This window comes from Vigna umbellata, chromosome 10 (assembly GCF_029865625.1).
Source record: "Vigna umbellata cultivar VRB3 chromosome 10, Vumbellata_1.0, whole genome shotgun sequence".
Taxonomy (NCBI): domain Eukaryota; kingdom Viridiplantae; phylum Streptophyta; class Magnoliopsida; order Fabales; family Fabaceae; genus Vigna; species Vigna umbellata.
The window spans coordinates 12,338,368-12,365,017 of record NC_142174.1 but is presented as its reverse complement, the minus strand read 5'-3'; the positions used below and the strand labels follow the sequence as shown (position 1 = coordinate 12,365,017).

At 30.2% G+C, this 26,650-nt stretch overlaps 3 protein-coding genes across 8 annotated transcripts; all 3 read left to right on the top strand.

The window, feature by feature from the left end:
* Window positions 1-271: 271 nt before the first annotated feature.
* LOC124830748 (polycomb group protein VERNALIZATION 2-like) lies at window positions 272-9,480 on the top strand. Of its 5 annotated transcripts, none has more exons than XM_088100696.1 (15): window positions 272-430; window positions 596-747; window positions 1,173-1,228; window positions 3,539-3,603; window positions 3,913-3,965; window positions 4,518-4,571; window positions 4,655-4,714; window positions 5,385-5,431; window positions 5,518-5,639; window positions 6,349-6,607; window positions 7,172-7,220; window positions 8,097-8,180; window positions 8,499-8,578; window positions 8,738-8,827; window positions 9,071-9,480. In XM_088100696.1, exons 2-15 carry the CDS (start codon window positions 622-624, stop codon window positions 9,192-9,194), a joined length of 1,269 nt encoding a protein of 422 aa, XP_087956822.1. In that variant the 5' UTR covers window positions 272-430; window positions 596-621; the 3' UTR covers window positions 9,195-9,480. The 5 variants fall into 5 exon arrangements, with proteins under 5 accessions (XP_087956822.1, XP_087956821.1, XP_087956820.1 ...); XM_088100695.1 differs by having other exon boundaries at window positions 6,331-6,607; window positions 9,074-9,480; XM_088100694.1 differs by having other exon boundaries at window positions 6,331-6,607.
* Window positions 9,481-12,335: 2,855 nt separating this feature from the next.
* Window positions 12,336-15,261, top strand: LOC124830753 (ATP-dependent caseinolytic protease/crotonase family protein). Of its 2 annotated transcripts, none has more exons than XM_047304557.2 (6): window positions 12,336-12,425; window positions 12,492-12,528; window positions 12,624-12,847; window positions 12,992-13,028; window positions 13,155-13,363; window positions 14,499-15,261. In XM_047304557.2, exons 1-6 carry the CDS (start codon window positions 12,387-12,389, stop codon window positions 15,063-15,065), a joined length of 1,113 nt encoding a protein of 370 aa, XP_047160513.1. In that variant the 5' UTR covers window positions 12,336-12,386; the 3' UTR covers window positions 15,066-15,261. The 2 variants fall into 2 exon arrangements, with proteins under 2 accessions (XP_047160513.1, XP_047160512.1); XM_047304556.2 differs by having other exon boundaries at window positions 14,430-15,261.
* Window positions 15,262-15,667: 406 nt separating this feature from the next.
* On the top strand, window positions 15,668-18,246 carry LOC124830751 (ubiquitin carboxyl-terminal hydrolase 3-like). Its single transcript, XM_047304554.2, has 9 exons — window positions 15,668-15,826; window positions 16,031-16,162; window positions 16,250-16,288; window positions 16,487-16,592; window positions 16,683-16,741; window positions 16,867-16,941; window positions 17,496-17,544; window positions 17,679-17,755; window positions 17,891-18,246. Exons 1-9 carry the CDS (start codon window positions 15,767-15,769, stop codon window positions 17,978-17,980), a joined length of 687 nt encoding a protein of 228 aa, XP_047160510.1. The 5' UTR covers window positions 15,668-15,766; the 3' UTR covers window positions 17,981-18,246.
* The last annotated feature ends 8,404 nt before the right edge of the window (window positions 18,247-26,650 follow it).

The following is a 26,650-nucleotide window of genomic DNA, read 5'->3' as shown; positions in this document are numbered from 1 at the left end:
ATATTTATAAATAATTTAACATACTTAAAAAATACCAAAATAATAATAATTAAGAGTATCTAAAAAATATTTTAAATATTTTATATTAATTTTAAATATACTTACTAATAATAGTTAAACAATTTGGTCAACTATTTCATTTAGTTTTCACCAAACATCATTGAGCAAATCTGAAACTTGGAGGTGCAAATGAAATCCTTGGAGGTGTAGGGTGAAATACCCTAGATTTTTTTGACTGTATACAGCAAGTTGGGCTAGGAATTCGGATGGGCCGTCTTTTCCTGTCTTAGGATGATGTCTATCCTCCCTACTATCACCTTACGCCGTGGACCAAGTAGACCGTGATAAGCTCCTCCCATCTCCTCCGCCAGATCTCAGCATCTCCGCCGCTGAACTTCTCCTCGGCATTCTGTCTCAGTCTCTCATTCTCGTAATCTCTCTCTATCTCTCTCTCTTCATTTCACTTTTGAACTATAGTTGCAGTAACATTTGTTATGAGTTTTGGTGTATTGGTTCGTTTGACCTATGTGTTTGAGATTGCAATGGTTTTTGTGTATAACTAATGTACGAATAAAGTGGATCTCCCGTTATGCAGGTTGAAGCTTGATAAGGACGGTCAACATGTGCCGGCAGAATTCTCTGGCGCACCATTCTGGTGAAGAAGAAATTGCGGCTGACGAGAGCCTTTTGGTTTATTGCAAGCCTGTTGAACTGTACAATATTCTCTACCGCCGTGGTCTTCAAAATGTAAAACAATGAATGCATTTGTCTTGCTGTATTGAATTTGTGCCGTGTTTTGATTTTGCCAATCTTTAATTTGCTCTTCGCTGTATCCTTATTAGAATGGTCCATTGAGTCTACCGCCGTGGTCTTCAAAATGTAAAACAATGAATGCTTGTGTGTCTATGTTTTCTTCTTTTATTTCTGGTTAGTTGAAAACTGCATTTTTCAGCCTCTGGTTAGAAGTTTTTAAAAAATGTTATGAGCTGATATGGCTCGAATCCAATTGAATATCCTAAGGAGGAACCGATACAATTTGTATGAAACTTCAGCACATAATGGGTCTTATATTTGTTGTTGGATTAACTTAGGTTCCAACATTTGTTTTCAGAAAAAAAAAAAAAATTTCAAAGTTTGATTGATTGAGTCTTCATATGTGATTTCTCTTGCAGCCTTCCTTTCTTAGCAGATGTTTGCGCTATAAAATTACAGCAAGGCAGAAAAGGAGGTAATTATTCCTTCCAAACACTGTATATATGTATTATTTTATTAAGGGTTTAACATATTTTCGGCTACTAAACTTTTCGGAATTTTTTCAGTACTTAAACTAATTTTTTAGTTTGGTCCCTATACTTTTCATCTGTTAATAGTTTTAGTTACCACTGTCAAGTGACTTAACAACTATGATGGCAGTGTTGTGACTTGTCACATCTTTAAAGAGTCTGATGAGATAGCCATCTCTATTTTTTTCCGTAATTGTGTGTTTTTTTTTTAATCTTTACACGTCCAAATTAGTTGATAACGTCAAATTAGATGGAACAATTTGGGCGAAGACCATGTTGACAACGCTGTATGAAATGCTGTAAAGTAGCTATTACAACTGAATGTGAGCCATTTGGCACAACCAAGCCTCATCCCCCTCAAGCTTGAGGCTTCAGGGCTGCGTACCCTCTGGGATGGATCGGTCCTTCTGAACCTCATTGCTTTTCAAGCTTGAGGCTCTGGGGCTGTATTTTCTCCAGGTTGGATTGACCTTATGAGCCTCATTTCTCTCTGACTTAGGTTCCGAGACCGTGTATTATCTTAGTTGGAATAGTTTTCTTAGCCTATCACTCGCTGAGTTTGAGGCTCTTGGCCATGTCACCTCTGGGTTTGGATTGGCCAAAATCGGACCTGAACGACCACAAACCAATCATTAATAACCATACCAAATTACACCTAAATTTGGCTTCTTTGAGTTCACAATTTATTAGGAGGATCCCTCAGTCCTCGCCAATTATGAACTATCTGGAGCACTGAGTACCTTTCTCCAATATGATCGCCAAGGCTTAGGCATATGTGTGTGTGTGTAGTGCCTCCCAATGAGGATGGGGCAGAAGAAAAAAATGGTATACAAACCAGTTGATTACATCATCTGCTAACTCTATTAATTGATGACAGGAGACTAGCACTCTTACTAGAGAAAAGTATACGAACCAAAAACACTAAAAAATGGTGTAGTAACTAAAACCAAAGTTTGGGAGCCAAAAAGATAATACCTTTTCATTAATACTGGCACCAGTCCTTAATACAAGTCACTTTAAACATAATCACAGGGACCAATAAAAGTAACTAATTCAGTTGATTTTGTGGAACTACAAATGAGACAAATTTATCATCATTATTAGTGACTTTTAAAATTATTTTCTCATTATTTATTAATAAAAACACATATTTGTAATATTTAATACGTGCTAAGAAGGAAAATCAATAATGCTTCATAGAAACTATAAAATGCCTTATAAAAGAACATCAATTAAGAATCGCAGGAGTACTTAGTTTCATGACTCCATTTACACTACTGTTCATACTATTTTCTTGTGCAGCTGGATTATAATTATTGACTGATTAATTTAATACATCATTTCACATCTATGTTTTTCCTATTTTGTAAAAGGATAATTAAGTGATAATATTCAATAAAAGAAATCTAAATTTTGGAGAATCTGAGTTTCTCCTGCAATATATATATATATGTATATATTTAAGGGAGAAAAGTTAAAATCTGTCTTCATTACTCACCTAAGGAAGCTGCTTACGTCTTGAGGTGATAAGTGCTGAGAAACATATACATCACTGAACAGAGGTCAAGAAAGGGATAGAATAAAGTATTTGACTATTTTGCGCTATGTTTCTATATAAATTACCTAGGCTAGCATTACATCCATGGTTACAATAAAATATTAAGCAGGTCAATTTACAAAATCCAGAGCTACTTTCTGCGTATTGTCCCAAGTCCCAAATGTAATCCTACCAGCAATTTGTTTTCAACATTCTGACTATTTTGCACCATCTTAATCACAGTTAGAAAGCTTGATTATTTTTTTTTGGAAAATTTACAATTATTAGCCTACACTAAAGGAATGCAATGCCTGAAGTAAACGAGAATGTGGTACAGTAAGGGTAAGCACTTCCTTGAAGGGTCAGCACCTTGACCAGTAAATGATCATTACTCTATTTCTGACAAAAGTTAGTCTTTTAATTGTATTAGATTTTTTTTTTCTTTTCTGTATAAGCCAACTTCAAAAGTGTAGGGATCTAAACTTCTAAAGGTAGTGGCTGTGTTTTCATTGTTTCTGGCTGGTGGATTGGTTTCTAGTTTAATTTTAGCAATATACAGTTGGATCTTTGTTAAATTTACATTTAACAACTAGTTAATTGTAGAAATCTTACTGAATAACAATTATTGTAATAAGGAGTTCATATAAATTAATCTTTATTTCTTAGTTCTGTTGCATTGGGTGTAACTAAAATACTTGATGTGCTTTATGTTTTATAGGTTGAGAGCAGGAATAGTGATTTTCAATTATAGGGACCACTACAACATGCTTCGAAAGACAGAAGGTACAACATATTATACAACACTAGGTCAACATTGCATATTACTCTTGCTGTCATATGCTTGCATGGTTTAAGAAGAGCAATCAAACTAGCTGTCAACGTGTTATCATTTGTTTATGGTTGAAAGCTTTTGACTGCAGACTTGCATATATTTACTATTTGGATGAATAAGAATTTTTGACAATGCTAAGATGACTGGTTTTTTTTCATTTTTCTTTATTTTTGTCATCCTCCTTTCTTTGATAATATATTTTTTTCTTAAAAGAGAATTTCAACACCAATGAGGCATTTCTGATCTCTTTATGAATACAGTGACTGAAGACTTTTCTTGCCCGTTTTGCTTGATGCAGTGTGGAAGCTTTAAGGTATGAACCGTGGGTTGTACTTTTATTGTGCTTTTCCCATTTATAATTTAATAATTAGGAGAATTATTATCCCTCTTCACTGTTTTAAAAGTAGGTGAAAACTCTGAAAACCTTCATTCTTGAAAAATATATTGAATTTATTTGATATAATGATTCTCTTCTTTCGAATGCTAAATGTAATATTGCTTTGAGGTGGTAAATATTGATTAGATATACTTGGGGTCTTTAATATGTCTTGCATATCTAAATGTGCTATTTTTTCTGGAAGATATTTTTCCAATTTGAGTTGTAAGCTTAGATGGCTACTTAATGATGCGTTGTTTTCCACCCTTCTTTTGGCTATATATCATGTGCAAAGTTTTACTATGGAATCACATGAACTTGCTGTTGAAAAGTTTATATATATATATATATATATATATATATATATATATATATATATATATATATATATATTCATAGCTAATGTAATTTTCCATTTTCTTAGTTATTGCTCAGTATTTATTAATAGTATTCTCCTGCAATTTTATCAATCTCATTTTATCTGTGCAGGGTTTGCGACTTCATCTATGTTCATCACATGATCTATTCAACTTTGAGTTCTGGGTTAGCAGTTGTAACTAAAAATTATCTTTAACACACTGATTCTTCTTAATGGCTTCGAGTTTATTCTTTTTATAATATTGTAGGTTACTGAAGATTACCAAGCAGTGAACGTGTCAGTAAAAGTCGATATATCGAGATCAGAGGTCAGAACCTTGTTCAAATTTGATTTGTAGTAAATGGTTTATTTTTTCTTAGTGATTGTCAATTGTTCACTAAATATTTTGCGGTTTTAATTATCAAAAGCGTCTCATGGTACTGTTAGCAAAAAAAAAAATGCTCGTTGATCTAGCCCAATGATAAAGTAGTGTCTTAAGTGGAGTAAACTTGACTGATGTCTTCATAAAATGATTGTCTTATTGAATGCGGTCTCTCTAGTGATAGCCCAGAAAAGTGATTTTTGGATTGCTTAGCTTCATTTTGCAGCTGTGGAGGTTATCTTTGTCATATTCTGTACTACTTGTGGTGTATGTAAAATTGGTCACGTATTTGAGTAACATGTATGCGCAGTATGCTTTTGTGCTGCCATATTGAAGTGACTAATAATCTGACATTAATTAAGGATCTACATCTTATGCTTGGATCAAATGCGGATCATGTCTGTCTTGTTAACTTTTTTCCCTTTGCAAATGGTGCCAATTGCTCAGTGACCAAGTGGGCTAGCAATAATCTGATTGCCGGGTCATATTCAATAGAACATTTTGCTTGGGTGTCATTAGTTTAATTAGAATGAGATGAATTTTTTAATATTTGATTGAATTCCCTTCATTTGAAATGTATTATTTAGTTTCTTAACATATATGTATCTGCATGCAGAATGTTGCTGATGGAATAATTCCACAATTGCAAACCTTCTTCTTCTGGTTGGTTGTGGATATTTATTAATCAATTCATATAATTTCAGCAAGATTACGAAATTTAAATTATTCAATGAAAAAAAATTGTACAGTTCAAGGCCTCGAAAGCGTAGAAGAAAGGACTCTGTTCAAAATGAAAAGCGCAGCAATGTAAAATTCATGGAGTTGGATTCACCTGAAGACATACAGAACGGATTTGTACTAAAGGATGATGGTAGGAAATGTACTTTGATACCTGATGTGTCTATATTTAGAAACAATATTTTTTATATGCATGGTAGGATTTATTTTTTGTATGTGTACAGAGCGCAAAAACGACTAAGATGCCTTGAGATTTTTCCTTAAAACATGCTAGAAGAGTAAACTTCTTATTTTCTCTGAAAAATTGTAAAACGAAAAGAAAATTGGAGGATGCAATAAATATTGGTGCTAAACTGTAAAACAGAGAGGTATCCTGCACTATTGGTATATTGTAAAACGAAAAGAAAATTGGAGGATGCAATAAATACTGGTGCTAAACTGTAAAATAGAGAGGTATCGTGCACTGTTGGTGGAATTTTACCAAAGAAAATAAATGTGTAAGAGAAAAATTAAAAAGGTTTTAGGGGAGGTGTTAGGATGACTCTTCATTCTTGTGTTTGTTTCTGCTCTTTTGCTATGTTCTCATTTGTCCAAGACACACACCACAAACACTCTTGGAAGGGATGACTAAGTTGTTGCCTTATAACATTTATTTTCGACGCACAAAGTGCTTCAAAACAATGAAAAACTCCTTAGATCTCCCTTTCAAAATAAAAGATTGCAGTTTGTTGGATTACTTTTACTGCAGTATATATGAAATATTTGTTACTTACAAGTAATGTCTATACAATTCTGTGGGATGGACTGAAATTCTAAAGTTGTAGATATCCTACGCTGCAAAGGGGAGAATGTGTCTAGAACATCTCGTAATGAGAAGATACTGCTTAGTGGAAGAAATGATGGAGGGAAATTTGGTCCTGATCATCCTGGCACCATGGACGACCTTGAGCATGTTGAATCCAGTTTCAACATTTCTGGTGTTTCGATTGCCATGCCTCAATCTTCTGGAGACCCTGAATGTAGTAAATCAATATGTAAAAGTGATCCTGCTCTGCCTGCTAAATCAAAGAAACTAAGCATGGATCGATCAGACTCGAGAAAGTATGTAAATAAAGCCTTTCTCTTTTTCTATTTTTTTAATTTTAAGAATACAAGATTCAGTTGTAAATGAAGGCTTCACTATTTTTTATTTCATTCTTATTGTTTTGTAGTTATTTCTATTGTTCTTTCTTAGATGTTGTCGCTATTAATAAACAGTTTATTATGTCAAGTCTGGTATCATAATTGTAGTTTCTGGTAAAGTGGTATTTTTTTTTAAACCTTTAGTTGTATTTTTTGAAGTCTAAGAACAATTTAATTGATTGATTTAAAACAATGCAAAGTCAACTACATTTGTAGATGTTTAAGCTGTAGAATATTTGTATTGTATTTCTGTTACCCATGATTTAAATTCTTTAGCGTATGCAGACACATCATTACTAATACCATTGGCATCTGTGATATGGCTTTATTGTTTAGTAATTTTTTTTTTAAACTTTGCATAGCCTTGATATTTGATTAATTGAGAGGATTGTGATACCCATAGCCTTTTTTCCCTATATTTGTCATGAATATCCTGATTTGGGCATTTAAATTCTGTTTTTTAATTCAAAATTGTTTATCCAGCCGAATGCTTCTGCAGAAGAGAGTGTTCTTTCACTCACACAGAGTCCAGGTGATTAGTTATCTTTGATCTCTCAAATTTATTATCTGCATGTGCGGAATAATCTCTTTGATGCATGGAATTTTTATGTATAAACTTAATTGCTAGAAGTGAATCACAGGCTTATGTGATTTTTTAACTGTAGAAACCTTTTGTTTTTATTTAAACAGCTTTCGCTTTCATGCATAACTTTACTACTAGTCTTCTAATCTTCATTTTATTTATTGCTTGATGTTGTAAATTTGATTTTGAATAAACCCGAGTATATGGGGATCAATATTTATTAATATTGTATTTCCTAATCTCCTAATTATGAGAGCTCATTTTCTCATATTCTAGAAACAGTGATGGAATCTTCTGTTCTTGAAATTGTGGAGATTTTTAGGTAGGGAAGGAGGAAAGGAAAACAGGCTAGTGAATAATCAGAAATTGATGTTTTGATGTATCCTAAATATATAGTATCTGCCCTTATTTATTATTGAGAAATAAGTGATAAAATATGGAAAATACTCGTAAAAGATCATAATATACAATAAAACTGGATATTCATGAATTAATTCATTTTTTTATAACTGCGAAGCAGGAGTTGTTTGAGGGATTTTTTATACGGTTGCTTATTGAAGGTGGTGCTAGTTATGCGTAGAGAAGAGAAGGAAAGAGGGTATGAGACTTGTTTGTTATGAATTGTTGGAACCTAGGGTTAGCTAGTTCTCTGGCTTGGGTGCCCTGACTCTTTCTCTCTATATTTGAACCCTTCATCTAGCTTAATAAAGTGTAACATTATATTATAATAAATGAAATTTACCTTGGTTGTGGATTTTTTTTTTAATGCTTATCAATATTTGATTTTCGTAAGCACTGCCTAACTTTTGTGTGCGTTAAATGAAGCCTATGGCACCAGAACAAGTGTTGTCAGACCGTGACAGTGAAGATGAAGTTGACGATGACATTGCAGATCTTGAAGATAGAAGGGTAATCTTGAAACCTTTCAATTTATTATGTCTCTAATTTTTCCCACTTTTGTCTATGTCCAAATGGTGCATTTGAATTTATTATTTCTGGGCCTTTTGTAAAGCACAGGAACATTATTAAATTTAGTATAGAGCCTAATTGCCGTGTCAAATTTGACTGAAATTATGCTCTTTTCATGTTGTAAAGAATTCCTTGTTCAGTTTGGTCCTCCCTACCCTAGTTGCTTCTCTAAATCTTTGTGCATTTCCCATTGAATATTTACGGGGCAACAAACTGATATTAATCATGATAATTTATTGTTGAATTGCAATGTTGCAGATGCTTGATGATTTTGTGGATGTTTCCAAAGATGAAAAACAACTCATGCATCTCTGGAACTCCTTTATGAGGAAGCAAAGGTATTTAATGATGACAGCTATATATTAAACTTTCTTTAGTTTTCTTTCCCCCTCATTAATAACACTAGTTTGCTTGTTAGGTTTTTGCATGAGAAAAAAACCATCATTCTGTATTGTGTGTATGATTCTTGTTGGTTACTCATGTTTTTACCGTTGCAGGGTGCTGGCGGATGGTCATGTGCCGTGGGCCTGTGAGGCATTTTCCAAGCTTCATGGAAAAAAGCTGGTCACATCTCCAACTTTATTCTGGTACTCCTATCTTCCATTAATATTTCTCTAATTTCATGGAGTTTTCCAACTAAAAGGAATAATGCTGAATGATTAACGTCCCTCATAGCATGGAATGACGAGTTTTTGACTGAATTCATTACTTCTAGTAGTACTTTAGGGACATCAGATCAACCATACTTTGATTTATAAATTTTTTCTTCAAACTTCAACTTATTTTGTTTATTTTTGAGTTCTGTTTTTAGAAAATATGCTTTGATGCAGCAGGTGTTGGAGGTTGTTCATGATTAAACTTTGGAATCATGGTCTTCTTGATGCCTGCACAATGAACAACTGTAACAGAACATTAGATAGTTACAGAAACGAGGGATTGGGTACTAGCAAATAAAGAACGAAAAGAACGAAAGGAAACTGACTCAACTATAAAGAATATACAGTCTTCCCTGCCTTATATTTTGCTTGACAGCAGGTTCCCATTTTCGTATTTGCATAATTTATTATGATTTTTTTTGGCTAGTTTTGGCCTGTACATCGTATCAATATTCCCATTGTATTGAGATTGAAATGAAATTTAGTTTATTCTCACAGAAATTACATTTCTGAATCGTATCTTGTCCTAGAAATATAAATTTTATTATAATCATAACAATGTATAAAGTACCAAAGTTTTATTACTTCCATGTTAAATTTTTGCTGGGTATTTAATTTTTTTCTTTGCCACCATATTAACTTTAATGGCATTTAATATTTTAAAATGCTGAATGGCTCCCACTCCGACCATTAGCTGATTTTTCTTGATATGTTGGTTATTAGAAAAACAAATTGTTCTTAACCCATTTTCACTGCCTACAAGATGAAAAGTTGATAACTTCACAGGTTCTTTTTATTTTTTTCCTTTTTCTCTTGAATTGCCAAGAGAAGTTCCCCTTGCAGGAAATATGTAAATAACACTTTTAATCAATTTTAGCAATTGAAAAATATCAAAGTAATAGAAAGTATTATGATACACACTGTTAAAAATAGAACCAAACAACTCTGCATTAAATGGGTGTGGTTATGGATAACATCTTATTTTTTAATTGGAGAATAGGGATGGAGGATGACTATGTTATATTTGTCTTGTCCTGTTTCTATGTTTATTGTAATTAATAAAATGCTCAGTTTATTTCACAACTTAAAAACAGATGTGCGTGGATATATATATATATATATATATATATATATATATATATATATATATATATATATATATATATGTATGTATTATTAATTTTTATAAATTTTTTTTCTTTACACATTTTCTTCTTCTTTCATCTAATTGGTTGGCTTATTTTACATTATCTTGTCATTGCCCGTTTTTTTTTTTCAAATGATGTATTATCTATCTTTTGTGAATTAAATTGTTTTTAAGTCTTCTGTTTGATTATATTTGTGTATTTTAATATTTCTTTTTGTGGTTTATTTTTCTAACATGAAAATGTATGATTTTAATTTTAAATATTCAATAACATAAATTCGTAATTTATTACCGTAATACGAAAAAAATTATCTTTATTATTATTCTTTTCATTCTTAATTTTTATTTCATTACATAAACATAAAAAGTTAAAAAATTATTCTTTCAACAGTTCTACTAGTTCATTTTTCAGAATGTCTTTTTAAATCTTCAATGTATTTTTTAACTTATTATATTTTGTAGGCACACATTTAATTTTTTTTACTTTAATATTTTTATTTATTACTTTATATCATGTAAAATATTATTTCAATAACTTTTTATATAATTACTTTTATTTTTTAATTCATTTTCATTATGTACTTTTAACAACATGGGTTTTATAAACAAATTTATTTGTTATAATATAATAATTTAATATTATTGTTATAAATTTCAAAAGATAAAATATTTATGTTTAAATTCAAATTATTAATAGTTTAAACATTTGTTTGTATGTGATTTCATTTGAGTAATATATTATAATTTTTATTAATGTATAAAAGAAAATAAATTTTATTATAATTTAGAGAAAGAAAATAAAGAAACATTTAAAATGTTCATAAATTTAAATATTTGCTTGCTTTTTATAATTTTTAAGAATATTTTTTAACTTAAATTTTTTTATTTCATTAACATTTTCAAAAATAACGAATGTTTTTCGTTACTATGAAATTTTATTTAGGTGTAATTGTGTAAGTTTTTGTATAATTATTCTACTTTTATCTAATTATTATTTGTTATTTTAATTTGAAATTCATAAAATTATTATTTATTTTTAAATATTTGGCATTAATTACGTTTATTTGACCATAAATATTTAATAATATTATATATTTTTTCTAATTTGTATTAATTTTATAAAAATTAATTAACTAATATTAAAATAATAATAAAGTAAACATGGGAACATGTACAAAGTGAGGATGAAATGAGAAAAAATAAATTATATTCATTGAATATGTAGATAGAAATGGTTTCAAACTTTTACTTAAATTAAATAATTAAACTTATTATCCCTTCTTAAAAGAACCATTTCGAAAGTATTTGAGATGTTCCGAAAAAGTTATGTTATTTTAATAATACATTTCGTGTAGAAGTGTTTTAGAAAAACTATTTTAAAAGACATTATTAGGATTCCGAAAAGTTTATTCTAGAAATCCAACCCAAAATTCATTTTCCAAAATACATTTCATATGTATTGAAAATTCTATTCCAAAAATCACATTTAAGAAATTTCATTCCAAAAATTGTTTTAGAAATTTTGTTTTGAAAATTTTAGAAAGCCCAAAAGTTTGAAAAATATATAATCTGAAAATTACTTTTCCGAAAAAAAAAATGATCATTTTGAAAATTTAAAATAATGAACTAAGAAATTATGAGAATGCAATAAGAAAAGTCATAAGATTATCAGTAAGGTTTTTTATTAACCCATTATCCTCATTATTTATTTATTTATTAATTATCTTTTGGTGATTATTTATTTTATTAACCCAAAATCTGTTTTTCATCATAAACTATTATAAAAATTTATATTTTATTTTTAAATTAAATTATAGACATTCTATCTTTAAATTTTATTAAACTTATACAAAATATTTTTTTAACAAATGACAAGTGAAGTTTAGTTTAGAGATGGAATATAGTTTTTGATAATAGATTTCGAATGAAAACCATATTTAGTTTTATAGTTTTTAAATTTATTTTAACACTTTTAAATTTCCTATAAATTAATGAAAAAAATTGATGATGAATTTAACATTTCTTTTATCGATATTTTTGACTTGAACTAATTTTAAGTTATGTACAAGTAAGTTAAATGTGTAAAAATAAAAGTTTGGAAGTTGATAAGAATTTTAAAACAACCTTTTACTTTCAAATAAATAAAAAAATACTTAAATTCAATTAGTCGGTCGTGAGAAAACTTTATTGTTTTCAAACGCGTCTTAGGAAAAGTGGCGCCAATTACTCGGCGCCAAAATTTAAAAATGGTAATAAATACTGTAAAAATTTTGGAACGAAAAATTGGCATTACCCGCTTTACTTTCTTGTCGTGGAAGATCGTAGCTTGATGAACGCATTTTGATGGATTCGATCCCAAGCTTTGAAGGCCTGAATTCTCAGGTATAAACTAATTTTCCCATTTTCCTCCATCACCAACTGTTTCTTCATTTTCTTTTTTCTTTTCAGGTTCCCAATTTGCGGTCTTCTTTTTCATTCCCTTCTGGTTCGAATCAATTACTTCTCAAAACTTATCAATTTCCTGTTAATGTTGAAAGTTATCTCCTTTTGATTTCCGTGTCTTGTGGGTATGCATGTTAGAGCCCCCTGATGTTGGGAATTGGTTCTCTAGCTATGAGTATCAGTCTCCCGACCCGGATTCGAATTTTAGAGTTAAAGATTCTGCTTTCACGGAAAACGAGTCTCAGGGAGATGGTGAAGAAGTTGTAGAAGAAAAGGTTAGGATTCGAGGTCTACGGCCTGATAGGGACAATGTAGGTCATGAAGAAGAGGATAATCATAACGAAGAACAGTGCATGAACAAGGTGAATCTTCTTCTCATTATTTATTTATTTTTGAATCTCCCTTATTTGTATTTATGGGTTGAGTTTTAATTTATGGCTTTTGAAGTTAGACACTCATATGTTAAGATGGAGATTTTAGAACTTTATCTGTTTTTTTTCTTGCAGAATCTTGGACCTTTCAGTTCATGTTCACTCCTTTCTGGTTTGTACTTTGTCTTGCTTCTTGTAGGATTTCTTTTTCAAAATTGAGCTATGGTTGTGTTTTCAGTCCTGCATAATCAATTATCTCAGCTTTTTTGTGTGTGCCGTTTTCCTTTTTCTGATTCAGAGCCTCCTGACATCAGAAACTGGTTTTCCAGCTATGTTTACGAGTCACCTGAGTTTGATACATGTAGTATTTTAAGAGATGAAGTTTCTGAAGAGAACCACTGTGAGAAGTTTGATTTTGAAGTCGTGAAAGCAGACGGAAGCAAGCCTGCCAATGGCTACTTGAAAGGGTGTGTTGAGCACAATGACTCCTCTAATAATAAAACAAAGGTAAAAGCAAAAAAGCAGCCTTAATAGGGTGCTCGGTACTCTTTTTTTATTCTATCCAAACCTTTCATTTTTCTAATTACCTCTTTAAATGTCACATATTTACTCAATGAAATTACATATGGTTATGGTTTCTGATGAGACTGAGTGAAAGTAAGCTAATAAATATTTATGCTCAATTAGACTTACGGTCTTTCAATTAGACTTACGGTCTTTCAATGAATAGATACTGTTTGTTTAGAGGCAGTTTAAGCAATTCAGAAAAATACATTCTAGTATGTAGATTTTTACCTCGTGCCTATGGAAATGGACTGTGCAACGAAAATTTAGCCATTAGCATAATATGTGAGGTATGTTTTCAATATTATACTAACAAAATCGCAGATGAAAACCTGAAATTAGAAAGTGAATTTCTATCTGCACTATCACATCACAAGCCATTCATCTGGGCATATATACATTCTCTATTTGTTTCAGTTTCCATGAGATAGGGACTGGACCTAGCTTCAAGGTATCTAATAATGGATAACTTAGTTGCCAGACATTACTAGACACAATACCCAATCGGAGTCACTGTATGCCCCCAAGTTTAGAGTATAGTAGCTTGCCAATGTGAACTGAATATACTTGAAAATTGGACTGTTGGTTTACAGTATATACATTATGAAAATATCTATACTAATGTGTAAAGGCTCCGAGCCTTAGTTAATGTTTTAGTATTCTCAATTTTAATATCATTTTATCTTTTTTGGTAATGTAATATAAAAAGTGGAGATAGAAACATAAATCTATCAGTCTGCTGATAATGTGAATATTTAACTTATATAATTTCATCAATGGTATACATGTTACGAAGCATCATAACTTATAAATCTTAATACTAATCATTCCACTCTTATGGACGAAGTCTATATTAATCAGTAGACTTTTAACTACGACTGTAAATATATGGATATTTTTTGGTAGTGAAAGGAAGTTTGGTTAATATATTGCTCTGAATACATGAATTGAACTGTATTATCCTCCAAGTCATCTGTCCCACTGGTTTTCTTTGCGGTTGAAATCATAGGGTGATGATTGTGCTGAAGTGAAGAAAAATTCAACTACAGTTGACACTTATCAGAAAAAGATTTTGCAGCCATGCAGGCAAGTTAGAACAACGCTGCAGCATAAACATGGTCCAACTAATTACAAGGAGACGTTAGATCTGAATCACACAAGGCCTCATTACGATCGAGAAGGACATCCAATGTCACTGGATACCGATAAAAGTGCTACGAAACCTCCAAAGCTGCTGCATAAGAACGATTCCCAAATATCAAACACAACTGATATCCAACCTGATAACAAGCTTGACTTGAGTGTAACTGCAACTAAAACCTTCTCAACAAGAACTGCAGCCTGTACAAACAATAAAGAAAATGACGGCTTTGTGACAACAAGGAAGAAAATTTTCACAGGAGGAAACGATGAAAATTGTGGGAAGAAACCTGAAAAGATATTGTTAGAGCGGTCAGTAAGTACAGTAAAAATTCCATTGCAATGTGGTGTTACAAAGAGAAAGGCATTAACAGAATCAACAAATGTTCAACTATATGATGACATAGGGATAACAGGGAAATGGCAATGCCCCCAGAAACGTAAACCTGATGTTGGGCCAGCTATGAAACAACTTAGGCTCGAGCGCTGGGTTCGTAGATTATGAGACCTGAGAGAAACATTATTCCATGAAACATCTTTTTCATGGTTAGTGTTCTAAGGTAGATCGATTAAACACCAGATAAAAACATTTGATTGCATTATGTATGATTTCCATTCTGTTATTATACTTAGTATTTAAGTGTGACTGAAAGTTTCAAGGGTAAAATTAATAAAATTAAATATCGTATAAGAGAAAAAAATTCGTAAATATATTACTTTAAAATTTTGAGTTAAAAATAATAGCAATTTATTAAGTGGAGCTTATGATATATAACAACCTCCCCATAAACGTTTATAAGAAAAATCCCATCATTTCTGTGTTCGGTATGAAAGAAAGTATTGTATGTGAAACAATAGGAAGAATGTATATTTAAGAATAAGGAATCAAAGTTCACTCACACAATTAACGTGTTCTATACGCTATAACATGGCCGTCAAGAATTTTTTTTTTCCTTAAAATAAAAAAAAAAGAACTTTTTCATAGCATGATAAATTGTCACTGAACGTTTTCTAATAATTACTATATAGCTGCCCCTGATCAATTTGTGCAATAATCCAATCCATAAATAAGACATGCTAAAGAGTGGGCTTAGATTATTTTGAGAAAGAGGTGGGCCTTGTGGGCCCATAAGAGGCGTATAAAGGCAGAGGAATCACAGGTGTGAAGGTAGCGTAGGTGGAGCATTGAGAAGAAGAGAGAAAACAATGGCTTCTTCTGCTAAAAGGTGGCTTCCGCTCGAAGCAAACCCTGAAATCATGAATCAGGTTCTCTCCGTGGATACTCCTTGCGTATTATTATTTGTGCCATTGTTCTTCTTTGTTTTTCTTTAATGCGATTTGAATAGTAACAAGTTTTAATTTTAATCGAGAATCTTCTTCGGGTTTTGAAGTTGAATACTTTTGCTTCTCACTCTTCTTCGAATTAATGATATTCATAGTTTAGCGTATAATTATATGGGTGATTTGCAGTTCCTTTGGGGACTTGGGCTTGGAGAGGACGAGGCAGAATGCTGTGACGTTTATGGCTTAGATGAAGAGCTTCTGCAAATGGTTCCAAACCCCGTTCTTGCTGTGCTTTTTCTTTATCCCATAACCACCCAGGTTTTTATCCTTTTTCTTCTATTTCAACTCGTCATTTTCCATGTCTGGGTCACTTCTTATTTTCTACGGATTTTGTCAAATCATTAGAGTGAAGAAGAAAGGTTGCAGCAGGAAAAGGAAAAAAAGGTGAGTTGATTTTATACTGTTACAATCTTTTCTGCATTTTCCCGCTTCTCTGAATTGACTGTTTTCTTGGACAACATGTGTTTTTAGCTCTCATTACTCAGTGAACAATACCATAGTAAAGTTTTATTTTCGCTGGCATATGTCATAATGCCATTGAACATTAGTCAATGAACTGCTTACCGTTGTGTTCTGGTGCAGGAATATAGCAGTAGAGTGTATTTTATGAAGCAAACTGTGGGTAATGCCTGTGGAACAATTGGACTGCTTCATGCTCTTGGCAACTTGACTTCAGAAGTTAAGTTGGGTGAGTTGCTTACTTGCCACTGGTTAATTCTCTCCGTTGAGGTTTTTAATGTACTGGATCATATTTACCAATCAATGTTGCTTTTGCCAGTTGAGGGGTCTTTCTTTAATAACTTCTTTAAATCCACTGCAAGTATGGATCCACTGCAGGTTATTCCTTCTTACCTTACCTTTTTGCCCTCTTATTGTGTTCGCACATGTAAGTATAGACACTGTTGATCAGCTAAAACTTATAAGGAATACCCATTTTACATTTTGTAACTTGTCTCATACAGCGTGCTAAATTTCTGGAGAATGACAGAGAAATGGAAGTTGCTCATTCAGTGGCAGCGACTGCTGGTGATACAGAGGTAATTTATTGATTGCTGCAACAATGCATTGGGAATTATGTGATATATTCGTGGAACTGGTATGGTACACCATGGTTCAGTCATCATGTATTGTAAAGCTAATCCTATCAATTTGGATTAGTTTTCCTCTTGTTGTTAGCATCTTTAATCTTTGGGTGTGATACATGATACATTCTTAGTGGCTTTAGATAACGTTTATCTTAAATCGTGTCGTTATTCTTGTCATTATATAACCGTGTATTTGTTTTATGCAATGATTAATGTTTTGCAAACATAAAGCATTCTGATGGCCTCTCAACTCAACTTCACAGGAATATTAATTTGAGAGTATATTTCAACATATTTAAGTCAAACCCTATTTCCTGCTCCAATTTATGTATGACTTGCATGCAATGTTCACGAGGATTTACTGGGAAAATAGGGTGGAAGAAGTTCCTTTGGAAATGGGAAGAAGGGATTAATATATTTAATATGACTCAATAATTGCTAGGATATATCTTATTCAGCTTCTCATCTTACCACTGATTTCTTTGTTTCAAATATTTGTAATGCAGGCATCTGACAATGCTGATGCACATTTCATATGCTTTGTCTGTGTTGATGGTAAATTTTCTATACAATTGATTGTGTGTATCACAGTCGTTTTTTTCCCCTTTACATTCTCCTTTCTTGTGCGTTTAGTTTTATATTTTATCAGGGATTGAATTTTGCATGATGCTGTAATAATTCACATGCAGATGAACTTTATGAGCTTGATGGAAGAAAATCGTGGCCAATATCTCATGGTCCATGTTCACCGAGTACTTTGTTGAGGGTAAATAACATCTTTTCATTTTCAAATTGTAAATCCTTGGGTAAACCCACGTTGATTTGCTGACCTTGTTCACCGAGTACTTTGTTGTTTTTAAGGCCATCTCATCTTTCTGTTAATATATTGAAATTACGACAGGATGCAGCTAAGGTGATACAGAGCATGATCCAGAAAAATCCGGAGTCCCTCAACTTCAATGTCATCGCCTTATATAAGAAATCCGGGTAGATATTTTAAAGCTATTGATTTAGGTGGCGTTAGTGAGTATGTTCAGATTTTACCTTACACTCCAGATCAATAGATAGCGAGTTTTTTTTTAAAGTGAACCAATGTAAATAAAATTTTAAAAAGCAATCCATCATTAGAAGCAATACTCATTTCTGGATTGCTTCTATAAAGATCGCCACAAGGTCCTAGGGATGTCATGGTAGTCCTAGTGCATTTGATTGTTCTGTGAATCTGTATGACATAATACAACTGCAAGTTTTTTAACATTTGTTCTGCTAAGTAAATATGCTTCTAAATTAGACAACATAAAGTTGGGAATCGAATTATACTATAGGAATCATAAAGTCGGGTTTGGATTTTTAGAATTTTTGAAACATTAAAGCAAACATGTCTTTGTCATTAGTATAGGATGTCATTTGGTAGTTTGTGATTTTTTTTTAAATTTTTAATTATTTTTATTTTGTATTCTTTATTATATTTTTATGCAAAAATAAAATTTCATTAGTATGGTACTAACACTAACATAATTAACATAAGTAGATATCATTTGTTAGTTTGTGATTTTTTATTGTTTATTCTTTATTATGTTTTTATAAAAAATTAAAATTGTCACTGATATTATATCATATAATAATGATAATGTGTTAAACTGATATTATATCATTTAGTAATGACGTGTGATGTAATAATGATATTGTCATTTGTTATTGTATTAATTTAAATTTTGTTTTCATATTTTTATTTAACTTTAATTTAATCTTATTTTTTTTAAATTTAAATAATTTTTTCCCTTTACTTATTAAAACGAAATTTAATTTATATATTAATGTTATTCAAATATTTTTTAATTAATATTTTTATTAAATATTTTTAATAAAATTAAATTTATATATATAAATATGGACATGACACGGTAAAGTGGATTTTTAGAATGATATGGTCAATAACATCAAATTTCATTTTTCTGAAATCAAAATTAGAGAAAAATTTATGAAAATCTTAATTTAAAGTTGTTTCTGTTGCTTTTTTTTCTTTTATATTTTTTCACATTTTATTTTAATTCTTACTTTTATTAATCATATTATTTTAACTTTTATAGATATATTTAAAAAATATAATTCATATTTACATTATTAACTAAACATAAATATAAATAAATTTAATTTTATTAAAAATATTTAATAAAAATCAATTTTAATAAAAATATTTATATAATATTCATATACAAATTAAATCTTGATTTAATTTAAAAAGAGATAAAATTATTTAATTTTAATAAAATAAAAGAGAATACAGATAAAATAAAAATATAAAAATCAAATTAAGAGTAATGTAATATCAAGTGACATGATAATTACACTACATTATTTAAAATAAATAAAAAAATTAGAAGTAATTAAAAAACATTTAAAATGATAGAAAATCATAAACTAATATGAACCTATGTCGTTAGTATTGAACTACCAGTAATAACTTCATTGTTTCAATTTTTAAAAAGTATGGATCTCATTATTGAGAAAAGAAAAAAATGGAAGCACGGAGTGCAACTCTCAACCCAAATGAGTGATGTTACCTCCACCATCCCATTTTCTCTCAACAACTTTCTCAATTTTTTTTAAATTCTAAATTTATCCTTTTTACTTTTTATTTTTATTAATTTTATTTTTTATTTTTTAAAATTTTAATCTTAATCCCATCTTATTTTCATTTTTCCTTTCATCCTGAGCAAGCTTTCATTTCTCACGGTCACTTTCTCTTTTTTTCTTAATTTACGTCTGTTAACACAAAATTTGACAAAAAAAAGATAAACTAAACTAACTATTTTTTCTTTTATTCACTTTTTATTTTGTATCCAACAAATATCAAGGAAATGGAGAATATATTTTTAGCAGATTATATTATGCAATCATGATACTTCAAAATTCATCAGAAGTTATAAATGTTTTAAATTTATATCATGTAAAATTTGTTTTTTTTGTTAAATTTTGTGTTAACGGGAGTGAAAAATAAGAAAAAAAGAGAAAGTGAAAGTAAAGGGTGGGGACTTGTTGAAAGTAAAATGGAAAGTAAAAGTGAGAGAAAATTAGAATGAGAGTTTTAAAAAATAAAAATAAAATCAGGAAAAGTAAAAAGTAAAAGAGATAAATTTAGAATTTAAAGAAAATTGAAGAGTTGTATGAAGAAGATGGAGTTTTCGAGGAAGCGTTACTCAACCCAAATTTGGAATCAGTGAAATTATTAGGCCTAAATTTTTTGAGTGATACATCATCACATATTGAGCAGCGCAAGCTAGCGAGATTACTATTCGTAACTACATTTGAGAGTAAAATGGACCGGAGTGGAAATTATATACCAAATGGAGTCTGATTCAAAATGTAATGATTGTATTCGATTATATGCTAATTTGTAAGAGTATGAAGGCCTCTAAAATGTTGGAAACCTGTTAGTTTATGATAAAAATTGATTTGGAAAAATATTATTTTTTTGTTATTTACGTTAAAGAAGATAATTATTTAAAAATATTAAATACAATATTTAAATATATGTTTTAAAATTATTTTTTATTATAAATATTTATTCATTATTAAATTTATTTTTTGTAAAAACAAGAAACAAAAATGATATTGTCATTTTGTTATTTACTTTTTTTTATCTAATATTTAACTTGATTTTAATTATTTTTAATTTTAAAAGTATTTAAAGTGTTATAAAATTTTTATTAATTTATTTTTATACTTTCATGAGCTTACCTTAGTCATATTTCTAGTAACACATCTTCAAAGTATCCAAAGAACATTTATACAACAAAAATATTATTTTTAATAAATTTTTGAATCTTATGCTGAATAAATTCAATTATAACTAATACTGACTAAAATATTTTTTAAAGCATAAAAACTAATTAAAATCGAAGGTTTGGACATAAATATGTATTCATAAGTGTGTTTGACGCCATTAAAAGACTTTAATTAACTCTTAAAAAAATACATTAACTTTGAGCCAAAGATCAAATTGAGTGGTCTCAACCAGTCAAGATCAATTGTAAGGACAGGCTAGGCAGAAGGTCGAGATGGATGGGCTTAGGTCGAAGGCCAAGACAGCCAACTTGGGCATGAGTTTCAGACAGGTCAATATAGACTATAAGTTAAGACGTGGCGGCAAGGGTCAAAGACCGAGACTAGTCAACCCTCGCTGAGATAAAGACATTCCAACAAATCGAAGGAGGAAATGAGTCGGTGTAAGCTGAAAGTCGAGACGAGCTGACCAAGGTTCAAGATGGGTCGACTCTTGCAAAAGTTTGAGACAATTAAGCCTGGGCTGAAATTTAAGGTTAATCGACCTCATTCAAAGGCAAAGATAGATCGGTTCAGGTCGAAGGCCGAGGTGAGAAAAGGACAGGTTCAGGTAAAAGGTCAAAACAGACCAACCTAAGTCAAATTTTGAGACTGGACAACACAGAGCAATTATCGACACACACTGGTCCGGACTGGAGTCTGAGACGAGCTGACCAGGTTGGAGGTTTAGATGGATCGAGTGAGGCCAACGGTTGAGATGAGGCAACTGGGGAAAAAGTGAGACAACCTAGATGAGGCTAAACTTTAAATAGGTCGATTGGGGCAAAAGCTTATGATGGGTTGGATTGAACCGAGGGTTGAGTTAGAGTAACATAGGTTGAATGATGAAACAAGTCAGTTTGAGCTGAAGGTCTAGACCCGTTAACACAAGCCAAAGGTTGAGATGTGTCGACACCTACCGAAGATCGAGACAGGTTGCTCAATCTTGAAGATTGAGACGGTCTGGCCCAGGCCAAAATTTGAGACTAGTTGCCTCCAGCCAAAGGCAAAGATGGTTAACCTAGGTCAAAATTCGAGATGCATTGGCCAAGCTGAAGGTAGAGAAATGTTGACTTTGACTAAAGGTCAAGAATGGTTGGTTAGAATCGAATGCCGAAACAAATTGGTCAAGGTGACCTGGATCGAATATCGACATTAGTTGGTCCGATTTGTAGTCCGAGACAAGTCGGCCTGGGTCAAAAGTTTAGACAAGCCTGCTAAGGCCAAATGTTGAAACGAATTGATTTAGGGCAAGGTTTGAGACAAGTTAACCTAGGGCGGAGGTCGAGACTTGCTAACTCGTTCGAAGTTAATCAAATTTTGGAACGAGTTGACTTGACCAAATTCAACCTAATTTCGAACTGAGTTGGCTTGGTCGAATGTCAACAATAAGGGCCAACTTATCCAAATTTTGTTCGAGACCGAAATTTGGTCGAATTCGACCAAATTTTAGTTAAGGCCGAAAATTAACTGAATTCTATCACATTTTTGTTGGAACCTAAATTTGGCAAATGGGATCGGGTCCACCTTGTTTAAAATTCAACTAGATTGGGCCTAGTTGGCTTTTATCAAATTTGGGTAAAATCGGGAGCGACAAAATTTTGGTCGAATTCGATTGAGTTTGCATTGAGCAAATTTTGGCGGAGTTCAACCAAGTTGACAGGTTGACTCAATGTGAAGGTTGTTTGAGGTTGACCCCAGTTGAAGCTCAAGATGAGTTGGTCTTGGTCGGTCTAGGTCAAAGGTCAAAATGAGTCTGCTCGAGTTGAATGTCAATCTTTACCAATTTGATTAAATATGGAGATAGGTTCACCTATACTGAAAATTTAATAACCACAAGACTTTTGTAGACTTTTGGGCTGAGTGTAATTTTTTAATGGGATGTTTTATGGTCCCAATTCACATGGATCAATGTAAAGCCTTATGCACTAGACCGAATTGATAACTCAATCAAAAAGGAAAAAAATTTCTAAATTATATTTTATAATTAGATTAAATCATAAAATTAAAATAAAAACCTTACCTAATATAATTTCAAACATTAATGAAAAATTTTAAATGGACCTCTCTTATTATTATTTCTTTTTTATATCCTTTCAACACCAATTGAAAGATAAAAATGTATTTTATAAGTATTGGATAGAGGTTAAGAAAAAGATTGGTTTTTATAGAGCTGTCAAAATGGGTCACAACCCGCGGGTCAACTCGATCTACAACAAATTTGAGCCAGGTTGGTTTTGAAAAAAATGTATTTCTTTTATGTGAGTCAGATTTCAACCCGGCTCATGCGGGTTGAACCTGTGGTGGGCCACCCGGCCCACCAACTCATCCACTTAATTTTATTTTATTAAAATTTAATTTTAATTTTATAAAAAAATATTTATTATTTTGTTTTTGCTTGAAAAAATTATTTAAGTTTCTTATTTTCAAAATTAATTAATCATCCATGTTGAGAGTGAAATTTGTTTAGATTTGAATTATAGAAAGTTTGTATTTTTTTTTTATTTAAAAAAAATTGTAATTAAGTAAGCCAATGAGCCAATGGGTCGGGCCAGTTCGAATTTTTCTGGCTCGCAAATAAATGAGCCGGGTAGTGGGCCAGACCGGACGGTCCATTTTAACAGCTATAGGTTTTTATATACAAAATAATAATATTATATATATATATATATATATATATATATATATATATATTGTTTTTCACGTTAAATATTATTGAGGTTTCTATTTTTTTTTCAAAATCTCAAATAGTTTTTTTACTTATTTTTGTTATGAATAAGTTCTTATGTGTGAAAAATTGATGCAATTAGACTCTTATATTTAAATTGGCTAAACGGCGTTAAAAATACATTGACTTTGAAACATTGACATTGCTTTTTTAAACTAAGTTGTTTAGTGACGTAGAATGTTGTATTTTTTAAAAAGAAAATTGGGAAAAATTTCGTTGAGGCCCTAATTTTTTTGCTTATTTTTCTTTTTCTATCTTCGTTTGGACATAATCTCAATAAAATTTGGCTTTTTCAAATATATTTTCTATGCTTACGAGAGACACATGTTCAATGGTTTGTTGGGTTGAGTTTTTCTTTATGTATCATAAGTTTTAAAGATGGCCAAACAATTAGGAAATCCGAGTTGTTTGCACAGGTCCAAGAGAGAGGGGGATAACTGTCGTGAGCTGGTGCAGTAGTGTGAGATACGCAAACCAAGCAAAACTCTAAAAGATGTGCATAATCTAAATTTATGGTGAACACACAACATTAAAGATTTTCCCCAAAGTTTTAGGATTTAAGATTTAAGACATCAACATTAGTTACAAAAAGTAAATCAAGCAACTAAAATCATAAATAGGATATAAGTGTGAAAAAAGAAGAGGAAGGTGAGACAGAGAGTGACAAAATTTACTCGAAACTTAAAGAGTCTTTGTATTCAAAATAAAATATCTCTAAAAATTAAGAAAAAATTTAAATAATTAAGTTTGTACAATAATTAAAGAAGACTAACCATAATGACCTTGTTTTCAAATGTTCTTTCTTAATTTTCTTTTTTACACGTATGAAATTCCACGTCAATGCCATTTCATTTAGAATTTCATGTCAACATCCACGTCAATATACTTTTAACGTCACGGCAAGAATCCAATTATATTAATTTTTTACCAATAAAGATTCAATTAAAAACAAATATAAAAGAAACCAATTTAAAACTTAAAAAAGAAATACGAACTTCGAGATTGATTTTTTTAATTTAAATTTTAATATTTATTATACTATACTTCTATGCCTGACTGATTCTTTCTTTTTTCTTGTTTTAAATTTTATCTTTATATAATAATTTTTTAAAATTAAATTAATTATTATACTATTTTACTCTTTATATGATACAAATTTAAATACTTTTTAAACTAAAATAACTATCTATGGAAAAAAATTATGTAAAATAAATAAAATTTACTTACAATAAAAATATAAAATTATTTATTTTTATTTTTTAATCATAATAATAACTTTATTTTTTTATTGTATATGTTGCCATTAATATAATTAAAGAGAGTTGTTAAATGTGTTTTTCAAGAGCAATGTCATAGCAATTTCCTACATTTGAATTGGTTCTAAATAATTTTGAATATCAAAAAAGATTTCATTGATTTCAATATTAATGAAGCTCGAATGTCACCTTATCATCATCTTCCAAGTATTTTTTAAAAAGGAAAAAAATATTTTAACAACTTTTCTTTATAATTTTCTTTTATAAATGTAAGTATGATTCATCAGTTTCAAATATTTTTCTAAAATAAATTCAAATAAATTAATAAAATGATCACATTGTTAAAAGAAAATTATTAAAAAAGTATGAGATATCATATCAGTATAAGTATCACGTATTAAGTTAGTATCACTATCACATGTCAAAATTAATATATTGTCACATCACATGTTAGTATACACAATATATGTCAATGTCCAATATTGAATTTAGTTTTAATTTTATTAATTATTTTTTAATTTAGTTCTAAATTTTATTAATTTTATTCAATTTAGTTCCAAATTTTATTAATTATTTTCAATTTAATTCCAAATATAGTTAATTTTGTTTAATTTCTCCCCATTTTAAATTTTTGAATGAGTGTTCTTCATTATTTGTGTTAGAAGACTTTGAACAATATAGATCAATATTTGTGTTAGAAGACTTTGAAAATTTATAACATTAGTTGAGAATTAGTCGAAGCGCAGAGCAAAAATGGTAAGGGCCTCGTTCATGGCTGTAAAGATAATTTAAAATTGATTCAGCAATGAAAATTGTGTTTTGAAAGATATAATTGGAAAATAAGATTGAAATGGGACATAGATACAAGAAAAAGTTGTTTTTAGATGCTTATTTGTAATTTTATGTTTATGTTTTAATATGTGCCAACAAACAAACCTCTTGCTTGTTTATTATTGAATTTCTAACTATTTCTATGAGGCTAAATATATTAATGTTCACCATATCTCTAAAAACTTTGAAGAAGGAAGAAATTAATGTTTACCATATCCAAGACTTGGTTGAAGTAATGTAGTGAAGGAGAGAAGTGAGAGAGGAGAGAAGTTGGAGAGGATTTTTAAGAAGTAAAGCTCACGGAGAAAGAGACTTTGACCTCTATTAAAGACATAAGAGAAAATTAAGTTTGCACAATAGAAGAAGAAGATGAACCATAATGACAAAATTCCAGTCACTTGTGTCATATCATTTAAAATTTCATATCAACGTAACATCAAGTCAATTTAACTGCAAAAATCCAATTATATCAATTTTTGACAAATAGAGATTCAATTAAAACAAATATAAAAGAAACCAATTTAAAACATCGAAAAATACGAATTTTGAGATTGCATTAATCTGTTTTTTAAATTAAATTTTAATATATATTATACTATATTTCTATCCCGAGGGATTCTTTCTTTTTGTTGTTTTTAATTTTCTTTATATAATATTTTTAAAATTAAATTAATTATTATACTATTTTACTCTTTAATTGATACAATTTTTAAAATTTAAATACTTTTTAAACTGAAATAACTATCTATAAAAAAAATTATGCAAAATAAATAAAATTTACTTACAATAAAAATATAAATTTATTTATATTTATTTCTTTAATGATAATAATAATTTTATTTTTTTATTGTATGTGTTGCCATTAATATAATTAAAGAGAGTTGTTGAATGTGTTTTTCAGAGAAATGTCAGGGCAATTTCCAACAGACCAGTTGGATTGGTTCTAAATAATTTTGAATATTAAAAGAGGATTTCAATATTAATGTGAAGCTCAACTGTCACCTTATCCTCATCTTCCAAG